The 14402-nt window shown below is 39.0% G+C and overlaps 1 protein-coding gene across 4 annotated transcripts in view; it reads left to right on the top strand.

Moving 5' to 3' along the window:
* GRIP1 (glutamate receptor interacting protein 1) overlaps window positions 1-14402 on the top strand; it is a 228686-nt gene that overhangs the window by 104405 nt on the left and 109879 nt on the right. For 3 of the 4 annotated variants that reach the window (XM_066183200.1, XM_066183204.1, XM_066183203.1), the window contains exon 2: window positions 13152-13232. In XM_066183200.1, the coding sequence (XP_066039297.1) occupies window positions 13152-13232 (81 nt within the window). Of the gene's footprint in view, window positions 1-10858; window positions 10906-11346; window positions 11374-13151; window positions 13233-14402 lie in introns of those variants that run through there. The other variant, XM_066183202.1, reaches the window with a different exon arrangement.

Here is a 14402-nt window from a genome sequence, read left to right as displayed (position 1 = left end):
TAATATGAAAAAGGGGGAGAGGGGCTTACATTCCAGGGGAGACTCCAACCTTCCCTGGCAGATACCTGTCTATCTAAACCAAGACACTCTCCCACACTGTTACTTCCTTTCCTTTTCCTCTGCAATCCAATACAGTTTGGCCTTGCTCTTCTCTCCCTCTTCCTTACTTGACACACAGCATCCTATGCATTGCATATATTTATTTTATGTTATGTTTTCTGTCAGACCTTGGTTTTTATTCCTTCTGTTCTGTATACACTGTTAAAATGTATTGACCCTTCAAAGGGAAAAATTGTGGACTCAAAGAAGCAGGCAGAAGGCATGCTGCTGTGGAACATGCAAAAGCACAGCTTTGTTCAGCGTCCCTTGCCTCTGGTCTGACCTTACACGGAAATATGAAGCGTGGGAGCTGCTTTCACAGAGCTGTTTGGGGGAAGTGTCTTTTGACAGAGAGAAAACAACATTTTTATTATAAACTCTGAGACAGAATGGGTTCAGAAACCCTAGGGTCAATACCACCAGCTCAGCTGCCCTACAACTCCCTCAAGGACAAGTCTGCTTGGGTTTGTACTTTACATGGAAATGGCAGGTGACTGGCAGCTTTGAACACCCATAAACCTCATAGACAATGAGTTTATTATTATTTATTCTCTTAAGGCAAGAAGACAGGAATAGCAGTGGAATTTTTGTGGAGTGTGAGAGACAAGGAGAAAGTGTTAGCAGGATGTTTTATAAGCCTCACAAAGAATAATTTGACTCCTGTATTGTGCATCATGAATGGCTGGGATTTTGCTAGTAGACCACCTTAGGTGGGTTTTAGTGTGTTTGTTTTTCAGAGTGATTGATGGGAACCCAGGTTATTTTTAAAGTACATCTGCCTAGACATTTAACTTAGAGCAAGCAATCTTTCCCTCCTCCTCCCAACCCTACCTTTCTTTCCCCCCTTCCCCCCGCAAGAATTTTGGACCAAACAGATTCTATTTATTTGTTTATTGCAAACTCTAACACGGCTTCTCCTCCTTCTGTTTGATGTTCATACACTGATTCTTGTTACCAGCCTGTACTTTCTTCCCTCCTCTACACCCTGCTGGTCCTCCTGCCCCCTTACATACTTGTGCACTCCCACAGAAGACAGATGCCCTTCTTCCATGGGTCTGCCTCTCTTCCCCATGCTTTCCTCTCAGGGAATGTATCAGAGAAGCTGAAAGCACATTGAGCTGGCACTGTCCAACAGGGGAATTAACAATACTAGTTCCACACTCCTAACTCCTGTTTGGAAATGCTTTCAGAAGCATTTACCTTTCTAGCTAGCTAAAACCAAGGCATATCCTTGAGCTTTTGTGAAAGCTGGAAGTCAGAATGTGTTGGCTATGGAGGGCAGAAACTTGTTTTGTTCAAGCTCTCAGGGCAGATGATGGTGCCTGTTAGTTGTAATGGGTTTATCTATCTTTGTTTAGATTCTTAGTCATGTTGTACACCTTAAGAACTAGATTGCAGTAGAGTAAAGGTATAATTTGTTCTTAAGGGCCTTTCAAGAGATGTGTCACAGTAGTGTGATCTTTCAGGGCTTGACAGACAAAGGTTAAAAGCTACTGACTTAACGATTCTTGTGAGTCTCAGTGGTTTGCTTTGCTGTTCTCACAGTCGAAATGAGTGTGTTCAACTCAACTCTGTGCAGCAAACCACTCGCTTTGTGCAATATGGAAATCATAGCTTGAATTAGTTGCATTTTTTAAAAATATCAGTTATTTCTTAAAATACCTTAAGGATCAAACTTATTCAATCATCTGTAAGACACTGTACCCTGGTTATCAGTACAGATACTGTCCTCTGTGTTTTCTTGTTGATTTGGTCAATAAAATTCCAGCTGTGCCTGTGGTTGTGTTTTCTGCTTGATAGGGGTGGTGCTGCTGGTTCTATGGCTGCTTCCTGGCAGGGTTAATAAGATACTGTTGTCGCCTGGGTTGCTAAGCCACGGCAAGTAATTGAAAGCATTTTGCTCCTTGCATGCATAGGAATGTTCCTCCCTTCCTTCTCAATGGCAGTTTACATTAATGTGTACTGTATTCTGCACCAGGCTCTTCTTTTAGAGACTTCAGATCATGAAGGAAATGGGAAATAGTGTCTCTGAAATAATGATGTGGCCTATTTTTCTTAACTTTCTTTTTTCAGAGATTTAGTACAGATTTATTCCACAGCCTGAATAGTATGCAGGTGTTAATATATTTAGCACTTCATTGGGTCTGAAATCTTACACACCTTGTCTTATTAATAGTTATATTCTACTCTGGCTCTTAAAATCGGCTTGGTTTCCCTCAGTCTTTCATTATAAAAACCTGGAAAAGGCACAGGCTAGCTTGGGTGCTTGCATTCATCATGCTATTGGTCTGCCAAAACAAGGGCTTATTTGACCTTCATTATATGGCCAGTCTGGAAGGTCTGAGCTTTTGTCTTAAACATCATACAGAATGAGTTCTTTAGCTGCATCAGGTTTATTTAACTTATTTTTAATATGTGATATTTCTTGTTATTTTTGGTTGCTTTCTGTTGTCTTATTTTTAGATTATTTTATGAATTTAGTAAATCCATTGTTATAATTAAACGTGCATGCACACACTCATACACATATCGTGATAGATCTGAAAATGCTGGCAATGTGCTGGTGATGCACAGAAAGATGTAATAATTACAGTAGTGTTGGGAGAAAAAGTTTAAGTAGAATTTTCACGGTATGAAAAAACTAGATCCATATTTATTCTTCCTGCAGTTGTGGCCAGCAGTAAGTTCATGCTGTTGTTGTTTCTAGGAGATTCAGAGCCAAAGATACTGTGAAGGTACATCTGTGAATTCCTGAAAGAGAAGGGATCCTAGTTAAAAGGCTTGGGAGATTTGTGCGCAGAAAGATCAAAAATTATTCTTCTGCATTTTTGAAGGTTATGGGGGTTATGATTTTTGATGTATGCCATACATTCATTTTTTTCTATTTCTTTATTGCTGTACTTTCCGCAGGATTGCAAAAGTCTGATTCATACATAGACTAAGTTGCATGTAGGCAAAGATGTGGGCAAGCAGATCTAATAATTACCATTTTTCAGAATTTTAGGAATGCTGCAGACAGTGAACTGCTTGCCCTAAATAAGCTTTGAGATTAAATAGGACCCAGGAGACACTGGCAAATAAAGATTGTTTGACAGGTTAAAAGCCTTGCTGTTAAGAACTACATGCATGGATAGATGCTGTCTGGAGCACAGAAGGTAGCCTAGGCCTTATGTGAGCTTTAAGTAAGACAAATATGTATATGTTGTTTTGTCACCTTGACATCTCTGTTGTTACTATGCTTTGTTCCCACTTCTAAAAGTACACTGCACTTTATTTAAAAAGAATGTTACTCTGCACTGTGTTCAAACTTGTCACATCTTCCAAAAACAATGAAGTTTTGCTGACAAGTGAAGTTAGTCTAAATTATTGCACAGTCTCAGTGGATATATTGAGTAAACTCTTCCAGGGTAGGGGCTGAAAGTAGGACAGTATTTCACAAGGCCATGAGGAAGGTGCCAGGTTTATGGCCTGACTCTTGAAAGAAGTGCAGTCTGAAAGATCTGTTTTTCACTAAGCCTGAGCCATGCCAATTTGGACTAATGTGCGTCATTTGGACTATAAATAAGAGGGACAATCCCACTGGCATGCCAGTATAAATACTCTGGTACTGGTATAATGTTTATAAAGCTCCTGGTGGCAGGTTAGAATGATTCTGTGAATCAAATAAAGCTTGTTAGGGGGATTAAAAAGAATAACTATAATGCTGCAAATGTGTACATTACAAAGATGGAAAGGTATGCTTTACTCTTAATGTTGTCCGCACTAGAGTTAGACTTTTGTAAATTCTTGCCTTAAAATTAAATGGGATACTCCACCAAATGAAAATCCTAGTCAGTGTGTACACTGTGCTTTGGTGACAAGATCAGCCAGTGTTTGTGCTAAGTCATGCCTGGTAAGAACTGGTAGGATCTGAGCCTAAAGCAGTAGACTCAGTAATCTGTGTGGTTTCTGGAATGAACAGAATACATGAGAGATATTCTTAATAAGATCTTCTAAAGAGTGGAAGAATGTTATTAGGAATAATAGAATGACAGTTAAAGCAAGGAAAGAAAATTGCAGACTGATGGAGGGAACTATTTTCCAGCTGTGAGACCTGATGCATCCTGTGGAGCAGCTTCCAGAGGAAGGCAATGAAGATGTTATCACTAGAGACATGTAAAGACACAAGCTGAAAAAATTATATAATTTACTGCAAAAAGCGTCAGTACAGCACCAGAATTGAGGCAGGATAACTAACCTCAAGAAAAAAATTACTATTTCTGACTTCTTTTTCTTTGAAGATAGTGTTGTGACTTTGCTGCTTCCTATTTTCTGTGAAGCAAACTAAACACCTGTTTTCTAAACAGTTTAACGTATTTTACTTATTTTTTATGCCACTTGAGTGACAGTCTCACTGGCTCAGCTGTTAACCTTTATCACTGGCTTCCCCCTGCACACCTGCAACTAACTTCTGCTTTCTCTGGCAGCAGTAGAGAAGTTCCTAGTTGACATCCTCTCTTCCCCCAGTCCCTGCCACCTGTAATGGCAGCAACCTGGGCAGCTGTTCCTGATCTGCTTTGTGTTTTGGTCTGCATTCATAGAAGATGGGATGTCTCTTCCTGTCTTCTGCTTCCTAATTTTCAAGCCGTCAGACAGTAGGGAAAACCTCTACTGAGATTGGACTGAAAAAGCTCAGGCACAGCTAATGCACAAGACATCGCTTGTTAAGATCTGTTGGTAGAATAGAGGTGCCATGCAGAACTCAGATGACCAGTATATATTTCTGCAGTTGCATTTTAACCACAAATGTAACAAGAGATCAAACCACACCTTGTGTTTGATTAACACACAGTGGAATGCTGTTGGCCAGGAAGCCAGTTGTCTTTTGTCCAGAGGAGGCACAGTGGTGGGCAGCCACAGCAGTCAGGAGTGTGGTGGTGTAGCTGCAGGCATTGTCCGGGAGCCACAGGATGTGGCTTAACCAAGGGTAGAGAGTTAAAGGTTATACTAAGGTAACTGAAGCATTTTTAAAGTTAATAGCTATTCATAAAAGTGTTTTTCCATGAAGCGTGGCATTAATGCTCAGATATTCTTGAGGGATGATGCTGATTTAGCATTTACCGGTGTTAAAGTAATTTAATTTATTAATTATTAGAACTTTGTAAAGAAAACAGTTTTCAATATATTTTTCCCCCAATGTATGGCTAATGTATGGCACTTTCATACAATGCCAGCATGCAGCCGTACATCAGAGTTACACATGTGCAAGAAGGACAACAAAACCTTCCTAGGAATCAGGGTGTTCAGAGTAAAATTGAAACTTGAATATCTGGAAGTGCTTCCTGTCAGTGATATCTGTGTCACTTAGGAATTTCCTTTTAAGTGGAAAGGTTTATAGCCCCATCCTCCAGGATGAGGTTTTCTGCAGAAGTTGTATGTACAGAAAAATCCCAAGACTGTTGCAGAAAAGAAATAGTTTACATCCCCAGTTTCTTCAAGCTTTTTCATGCCTCTTCAGTTTCTAGCTGCTCTGGGTAAGCCTCACACATATCACTTATGTGGTGCCTGTATTATTTCCGTAAACAATAAACCGCAGCTCAAGACAATAAAGCAAAACTCAAGTTGAATTTTAAAATTATGTAACAATTCAGTGATGATTCTGGTTTATGGCAATCGTGCTTAATGCTTGATGCTGTATAAACAAAAAGACATATTTATCAGATTTGAAGTAGTTTGTGGTTGGGGTATTATTTAAATAGGATTACTTCTTTATTAGATAATCCACTGAACTGAATTTCACCATATGCTAATATCTCTCGAGACACATTTTGAGCTTTCTGCAGATCCTGCATGTTTTAAATGGTCTTGGAAAGTTCTGAATTTTCATGAGCAAAATAGCTTTGGGAGGAGATCAGCATACTTAGTCATTTAGGAAACCAAGCATTTCCATTCAGGTGCCTAAGCACAGGCGTAGAAAATTAACTTTGCAAAGGCAAACTTGGAGGATATTCAGATCATTTTTCAAATAGTCAAGCTGGCTGAGGTATTGTAAATATCAATACAAAATGGATTCACAGTTATGCATAATTACAGTACCCTACTTCTCTTGCTTCTAGATTAAAACTGAGCTGCTACTGTAATAAGTAACCATATAATTCAGAAAAAAAGAGAATTAAATTTACATAAAGTATAATAAAATTGAATAAATTTTCACTTTAGAGAGACAACACAGTTATTCATTGGTAGTATAACTGTTAAAATTAAGTTTCTAAGAAAACCAGAGACATGTCTGCTAAATGTGGAAAAGAAAATTACCAGAGGAGCTATTCTAACTCTTTCTTCTCGTAATTTTTCCATGTCACACACACCAACAAATGTTACTTATGGAAGCATTTGAAACCCTATGTTCTCTTAATAAAGACTGCTCTCGAGAGCACTGAGCACACAATTTGATAAGAAAGGATTAAGATTAAATACATCCATATTTGCCCTACTTGGAGCCTAGTCCATTAGTGACTACTTTACATGCAGTGCCTAAACATTTTTAGATAATTCTAAGCACTACTTTGAAGAGGAGCATTGCCATTTCAAAAATCAAGTCTCATTGGAAATTACTGAAGCCTTAGCTCTAAAATGAACTTGAAAAATTATTATTCCTCTGCACCAGTAGGAGAAATTAATGCTTTCTTTCATGGTTGGAGCTCCCATAACACGTCTGAAAGGGTTAGCATATGGGCAAAGCAAATTGTTGACGTTCTGTTGTTTCCTGAAGCATATACATTCAAAATCTGTACATTATACATCTGGTGAAAAAGGCTAAGATAATTTTGTCTCTTTTTTCAACAGTTTATAGTCTCTTTTGCTCTGACACAGCTGTAGTGACATTGTACAAACCATGAATGTTCCACGATGTTAATTTTTGTCTAGACTTCTGCATTATTTGAAATGAAATCTTACAAAAAATCCTCCTTTCCCAGGAAAAATATATTCTCTGAGATATTTTTTCATTAATTTTGTCAGAGTGAGCTAGCAAGACTGAAGAATTGTGTAGCTGGGAGTTTGGGTACACTGTGATTGTGGGCTTCAAGTCCCTCCTCCAAACAGTGCTTCAGCTTTCTCACAGAAGGGAAGATCTTTAACAGAAAGGTCTGAGTGAGAGTCAGCTGCATCAGGAATGATCCTAAAAGTTCTACCAAGACTCTTTGTAAGCCTTCCACAACTTCAGAGCTTCCATAAACCGCAGTCATCAGTGGATACATGTTTATTTTTATCTGTAAAAGCCTCTAGCTGCAAGCAGTGGAGATAATGAAGAGTGCTGTAGCTCAGAATTTACCACCGTAATATCATACTAGTATGATATTGTGCAAAGAAAATATGCTTTTAGATAATGTTGAGCTTTATGCCATCTAAAGATAAAATTCAAGATAGGTTTCATATACAGGAAGTATGAGAACCTATGGTATTTTGTGCTGTACTGGCAGGATTTATAAAAATTCGTTGCTTTTTGTGAAAGATACTCTTCTTTATAAAGTTAAGGAGCAATCAGTGAATGGAATATTACAGATCTAGGACTGTGTGTAGTAACAACTGAGACTCTAGTGCTTTTATTTTTTGACAAACTAATCTTGGGGATGTTCTCTCAGTTGCAACCAATCCTCTTGACAGTTGGTGGTGTTGCCAGTCTCTATCTCTGTACAGATACGTGATTCTCTACTTGTCTGAGGTGCATGCTGTCCCAAATGGTGCAGACAGCAAGACATTAAGTTGATTTTACTCCTGTACACTGAGACAGCTGGAGATAAGCCAGTTGAAGATGTAATGTGCTTCTTTGAGGAGTCTTGGGACTTAGCTGGAGGTTCTTCAGTGGGGAACATTTGAGGAACACCTCAGATTTCACTTGCTTGGGTTGAGAAGTGTACTTGGGACCTACATGGTTACGCTCTAAAATTGTTTAAATTCAGTTTTTCCTTGGCCAAAGAACAGCTTGTTCTGTGGTGAGACAAAAGTAAAGCCATCAAAGAATGGAAAATGAAGAACTGAAAGATGGAAACTCTGTTCTCCCTCATAATGCTTTCACATCTACTGTTGAAAAAATTTAATACAGCTTTCAAGATCCTAAATATTAGAAAATTCCAGTGTTTAAAATTCCTCACATGCAAATTTGATGCCACAGTATTTCCCTGCTCCCTCTAATGCAGGTTTTGCAGTAGAAAAGCAGGTACTAATGGTGACATAGAGCTGAGAACAACTGAAGCATCTTCACATTTCCTCTCTCTGTAGGAGGGGCAAAGTGACAGCCACAGAGCTGTTCAGGAGCTGTTCCCAGTGAGGTGGGAAGAAGCTTCCCCTTCCTATCAAAACAAGATGTAGCTGTGCTAAAGTCACCTTTGGGGCCACCTGGTGCTGCACAGGATTTGGGCACATTTACTGGGTTCAGCAGTTATTGCATGGACATGTGTGGCAGTAGCAGTGAAGGAGATGTCCTCTAACCCCTTTTGAAGACTTGGAGGAGGGAGTGCCCTTAGCCTTTACCACATCTGTAAACAACATTCTTGTGTCAATAGCTTTCATAGCCCCCATGAGAGACACAAGAATGGTTCAGTGGTCATAAACTGCCTGGAACACTGAATGTCTAGTCTTGACTGTTGAGGAAGTATCTTTAGGCCTTCCTTTTTATTCCCTCTTATGTGCCCCCAGTTGATATCCTTCAAAGGATATTAAACTAAATACAGCAAATATCTAAAGATTTCATATGGTCATTTTGCTGACACAGTAGCAGGCACTTCAGATGTGTATCTGTACACATTGTCTCATGTATAATCTTTCTAGGGTTTCATTACTGTTCTTTCTTACAGTCTTTAGAGCTGTTAGCCTTGGACAGATGCCCCACACCTGTAAGAGCATTGCAGAATGATATAAATGGGTCACAGCATGGTCCCTAACTCAAAGAATGAATCATGCCACTACAGGATAGAGATGCAATCAGGTTAAAAATAGGGAGGAAAGTGCAAAAAAAGCTGTTTATCTATCACACAAGCAAAAGGCAATAAACCTACAGTAATAGCTGTAAGCAGTATGTGTACTTGTCTGTCCACTTGATCATTATTTTTGTAGTTTTAATGGTATGTAGGGCTTTGAAAGGATGATGTGTCAGCTACTGTTACTGGTGTTTGGGTCTGTTTCATGAGGAGAAGTAAAAAGAGAAGACAAAAAGGTAATTTTGCTTTGCTGGTTAAGAATCCTGATAACCTGCAAAGGTTCACCTATGAGATTATCACTTGTGTTCTGCCAAGAAGGAGTGAATTAACACAGTGTACATGTTTCACTATTGCACATTTACAACTGTAAGAAGCAGGCAAAGTATGAATTTGGTGGAAATGACCCCTACCTCTTTAGTCACTGAGTCATCTGCTGGCATAGCTGACACCTTTATATGACCTACTACCTAGCTGAAATTGTTTACTCTGAGTTGTCTGATTTTTTAGCCAGAAGGAATTATGAAAAGAAAAAAAGCCAGTGGTGTATCACAAGCAACTGCACAAGTGGGTGGGTGTAGCTAAGCTGGCAGGGAATGTGGCCAGCTGTGGAGCGATTCCTTCAGAAGCAGACAAGAAGCAAGAACCGGTGCTCTGAGTGGCAGGGTTTGCAGCTGTGTGTCCAGGGGGAGGCGTGTCTGTGCTTTGGGGCAATGCAGTTTGCCCTGTGAATTCTTTATGGATTGTGGCTCGCTCCCTGCTGATAATGTGCTACTATTAGGGGTGTAAACAGGTGAGATTTATGTTTCTGGATCTAACCTGTTTCTCCCTCTATTTTGTATGTGCGGTGACTTAGAATATATCATTTTTTTTTCCTGATCCTGAATTATTGTCTCCTGTTTGGAGGTGGAATGCTTAGTATCCTTTTGCTCCTTTGCTTTTTCTATGTGTTGGCTTGCTGAATTGAGTTTCATCTCCAAGCCTATCAGTGCTGGTAATACAAAACTCTCTAAGTACAAATCCCCCTAAGCACTGCTGTCATAAGACATTTTCGCATTTTTAAGACCAACCCTGCTAACTATAGAGTGAATGAAGGCATCAAGAAATTTTAATTTGATGATAAATTCTTGTGGCTACTCATGCAACTGTGTTAGTACATACAAACAGATTTTTTCCTTTGGGGCACCATGAATAATGTCTGACTTTTCAGGGCTATCAGGACTTCCTTGTATCTCTAGTTTCTTTAGGGTGACATGTATTTCTGCATCTGTCTGATCTTGTTTTTGCTTTCCTTTCTCAATTAAGCATCTCAATAAGAACTCTTTGTACAGTTGGTTGTGTTTGTTTTCCTTTGTTCCTTGGAGTCCTTTATACCTATTTCTAGTTATGTTTCAGTCTGATTTTACTGTTAAAAGGGCACTGGAAGAAAATTCTTTCCAGTTCTAAGAACAGCTTACCAATCCACCAAAGGCTCATTGTTCTTTCCTAATAATAATAGGGTATATTTTGCATTTATGGGGTTTCAGAAGTTTATGAAGAAACTTTTTGGGCCCTTTGTTCTGCTATGCGAATCTGTGAACTGATTAAGAAATCTAATGCAACTTCATGCCTACAGCACGCAACCCATATAAGCATCTGATAAGCTTTCAGTGTTAATAGGCTTAAATTAAAATACTAGCTTACTCACCTGTGCAGTCTTAGTTAATTTCACATCTGCCAGTTATTATGTAGAAAACATTTTTGCCCAGGCACTCTAGCAAGTATTTGAATGTGCAGTCCCCTCCCATCATTGGTGTTGTTAGCCAGGAAGATTTGCAGACTTGTCCTGTGTTCTGAACTCAGAATAACCCAGGTACCCCTAGTCCAATGCAATATTGGGAAAATCTTCTTCCAGCATGAGAGTGGAGATGATTAACTCGTTTGCTCAATGACAGAGATTCAGTGGAAAAGGTCTGGTGGTGAAAATTCTTCTTTCCTTTTTTCCTCTCCCTCAATCTGATGACAATAATTTGTATGTAGGAAGTTTGACTTGGAGAGGACTGTTTTGTTCTATAAATTGATAGATTTTTCATCAGGAGGGCATGCCGTCATCAAATAGGGCCCAGAAGTCATCACTATCCATCAGTTATAGAGAAATTGTATTATGTTTCCTGCCCACTTTTTAGTAGAAAAATGTGTGTCTCACACTGTCTGCTGTCATGTTCAGCAGCTGCAACTAAGTAGTAATGGATGGGACATATAAGCCACATGTTCAGTTTCTTTGTCTTAAGCCTTGTGTTGCATTTGAGCTCAGTGGTGCCTCTTCTGTGAAAGAAAAAAGGTAAGTGCTACTTTTTTTCAGAAGCTTTAGTTCAGTCTTACTGTATTTTTTTTTTCTTTAATGAGGGGGTGTATATTCTACATCTGCAATAATATTAGCTTATCCACTTGCCTCAAATGGAAGGATAAGGCTTTACATACCTTCTTCTTAAATTATGTACCTGCATCCATGTTAATATTTTTTCCATGCTTCTCTATTTCCTGTAGCTGGCAGCTTTATTTTCTTGGTGTTTGTACTAGCGTGTAGTATAATCAAGCCTGTTACTTTTCTGCTTGCAACACTGTAGTCCTAAAACAATTGCAGTTCATTTTACTGTAGAAAACACAATTATATTGGTTGTTGTGCTACTTTACCAGTACATGTTCTTCACTAGTTGCTGTATTTTCATCAAAGTTCATGGCTATAAATAATTATTTAGCCTTTTCATTTCTTTTTCTTTTTAATTAAATTCAACTTTTTATTGTTGCAATTGCCTAACAGTAGCAGACTTCATTACAGAAGTTCTGGTTCTAAAGGATAACCAGCTCCTTCAGTCACTTCTTGGAGACATGGTTTTAAATTAAATTATGCTGACCAAACCCTTATCTCACTGGTATAAAAATGGACTGCTGTCTTTGATGCAAGTTTCTAAAGGAGTTTGAGACCTTGCCAGATGTAAAGAGTGCAATCAGCAGAGAAGGATTATACTGTCGAGAGTGTCAGCTGAAAAGATGGTTCTCCAGAAAAAGTTGATATGGCTCTGTTTGATCTGAGGATGCCATGAGAGATAATGTAGTCTTTGATTCCTCTACTCATTGATCAGTATTTAAGCATGTATTCATGCACATGCTATAAACGCATCAGTCATTTGCAATCTGAAGGAAAATATGCGACCAGAAAGATTTGTGACACTTTAAAGTCTTTGAGCACTCAATTAAAGGGAAAGCAAGGCAGAAGCCTTATTTCATCTGATTCCTTTCTTTTGATTGAAATAATAAAATGCATATACTATTTCTTCTCTTATTCACTTTTCTTTCCTGCACTTCTAGCTTGTCCTTTTCAAAGCTACAATATAGTTGATTTGTTCCTTACCATTGTTCTGCTCTTAAGAGGGATGTAGAAGTGACTCACTTCGTGCCTAACACTGTCTCTGATTGGTGACTCATCTGCTCATCCCACCATTAGTGGTCTTCTATGCACTGAAGTTGATCAGTAGGTGTTCCACATTTAGACACAGACAGGTACAGTGCTGTTCTTGAGGCACAAATGTGCCTGGCCTGTTTGGCAACAGCTTCCTGATGTTTTCCCCAGTCAATTGTTACAAAAAAGAAGGAACCACCCACGGACAGATCCTAAAGGAAAAGGAGTGCATCTTCCCAGCCAGAATATTCAAAAGCTTCTTGAAGTCTTTTACTCCAGAACAGGGATAGTGCCTCTGTCATTTAAGTCTTTGACACATGAAACTTCTAAACATGAGAAAAGGGCAATTTCTATCACTGTGTTGGACCTGAAAACGCCTTTGTATATCAGGCCTGTCATCGTTATGTGTTACCTCCAAATCGAGTTTTAGCACACCCTTTTCAGCTCTCCTATTCAGAGCCTTTGTCATCGAGTCTGACACTGAGTATTGAATTAGCATTCAGAAAAACCCATCCTCATCTGGCTCACTGCATCTCTTGTGATCTGTGCTGCTAGTTCTGGATAACAGAACTAACACAGTATCTGGATTAAAAAAAAAAAAAAGTTGTTTTTAACATTATATTTAACAGTAACTGGAGGTGTTGCTTGTTTCTGTTTAGATGAGAGTCCTTACACAAAATCTGCAAACCAGGCAAAGGCACCTGATGGAGCACTGTCTGTGAGGAGACAGAGTATTCCAGGTAAGACTTGCTTTGCTTTTTGTAATGCCTAACTTGTTTTTGAACAGCAAGGTAATACTAATCAGAATTCAACTAGTTGTAAAAAGCAAATGTATTACAGTTGCTATCAGGCAACTTGATAAAGAAAGTTCCAAGAGAGCTGTAAGGAGTTTCCACAGTTAGGTTACCTCAGGCTTTTGCTGTGAAGAACATCTCCATATCTCTGTCTTTTGGAGCAGATTTGAGACACTGAGCACAACCACGTTTTCATCAGAGGCTCATATATTTTCAGGCCCTCTGAAATCTCTCCTTTGATACCTGTTTTCAATAATAGAGAGGAACTGACACATATTTTCCACTACTCATCAGCCAGGCTCAGAAGTCTAACAGAGAAACATTCTGCCAGAGTTCTTGTCTTCATGTGATTTTCTGCCACATGTAGAATCAGTTGTCTATCCCTGTCTTTTGTGCCGTCTCATTGCACAAAGCCGGACCATTAGATCAATGGTTGGTTAAAATAAGTGATCTTTCAACCGGTGTCTCTTTTAATTACTTCAGATAAGTCTGATGTACATACAAGTTTGGCATACATATTATGCAGAAATCCAAAGGGATTTTCACCTCAAGTAATGTTTTAGAGACCTTTTAATGAAAACAAATGAACTCTGACAAAGGTTGCACTCAGGTGGAATTGCTGATGTTGCCGTTCTCACCTCAAGCACAATAACCTCTGACTCAAAGGGAGGATGCATTGCAATAGAAATCAGAAGCTGTAAGGTCGTGTCACCCACCTTCTAATGGTTAATATTGCCTGTGCTAAGTGGCTTTATTATTGAACAAAGACACACAACCCACAGAGAGTCTGTGGAGGGGGGATGGAGCTCAGACCTTTGCCACTGCGAGGCTCTGATCTCATCCCAATTGCTGTAGTGAACAGCCAAAGCACATTTTGTGGATGCTTTGTGTGCATGTTTCTGTGCATGAGAGAGAGAAGGCTGGCTTGTTCGGTATTGCTTATAATGAACATTCTTGCTCATTCTGTAAAACATCCTAGTGATTGAAAAATTGTAATTTTTATGGTAGAATCATGAAGATCATAACCATTGTGAAAAGACATCCAGTGTGCAGTTATTCTTCTAAGAAAATACTTAATTATACAGACATCAGCGATTTTTTTTAATCGAAATCAAT

The sequence above is a fragment of the Chamaea fasciata genome, unplaced genomic scaffold (assembly GCF_029207755.1).
Source record: "Chamaea fasciata isolate MVZ Bird 193981 ecotype frontalis unplaced genomic scaffold, bChaFas1.0.hap1 SCAF_5, whole genome shotgun sequence".
NCBI classification, from domain to species: Eukaryota; Metazoa; Chordata; class Aves; order Passeriformes; family Sylviidae; genus Chamaea; species Chamaea fasciata.
The sequence above is the reverse complement of the archived record's forward strand: the minus strand, read 5'-3'. Positions and strand labels throughout refer to the sequence as shown.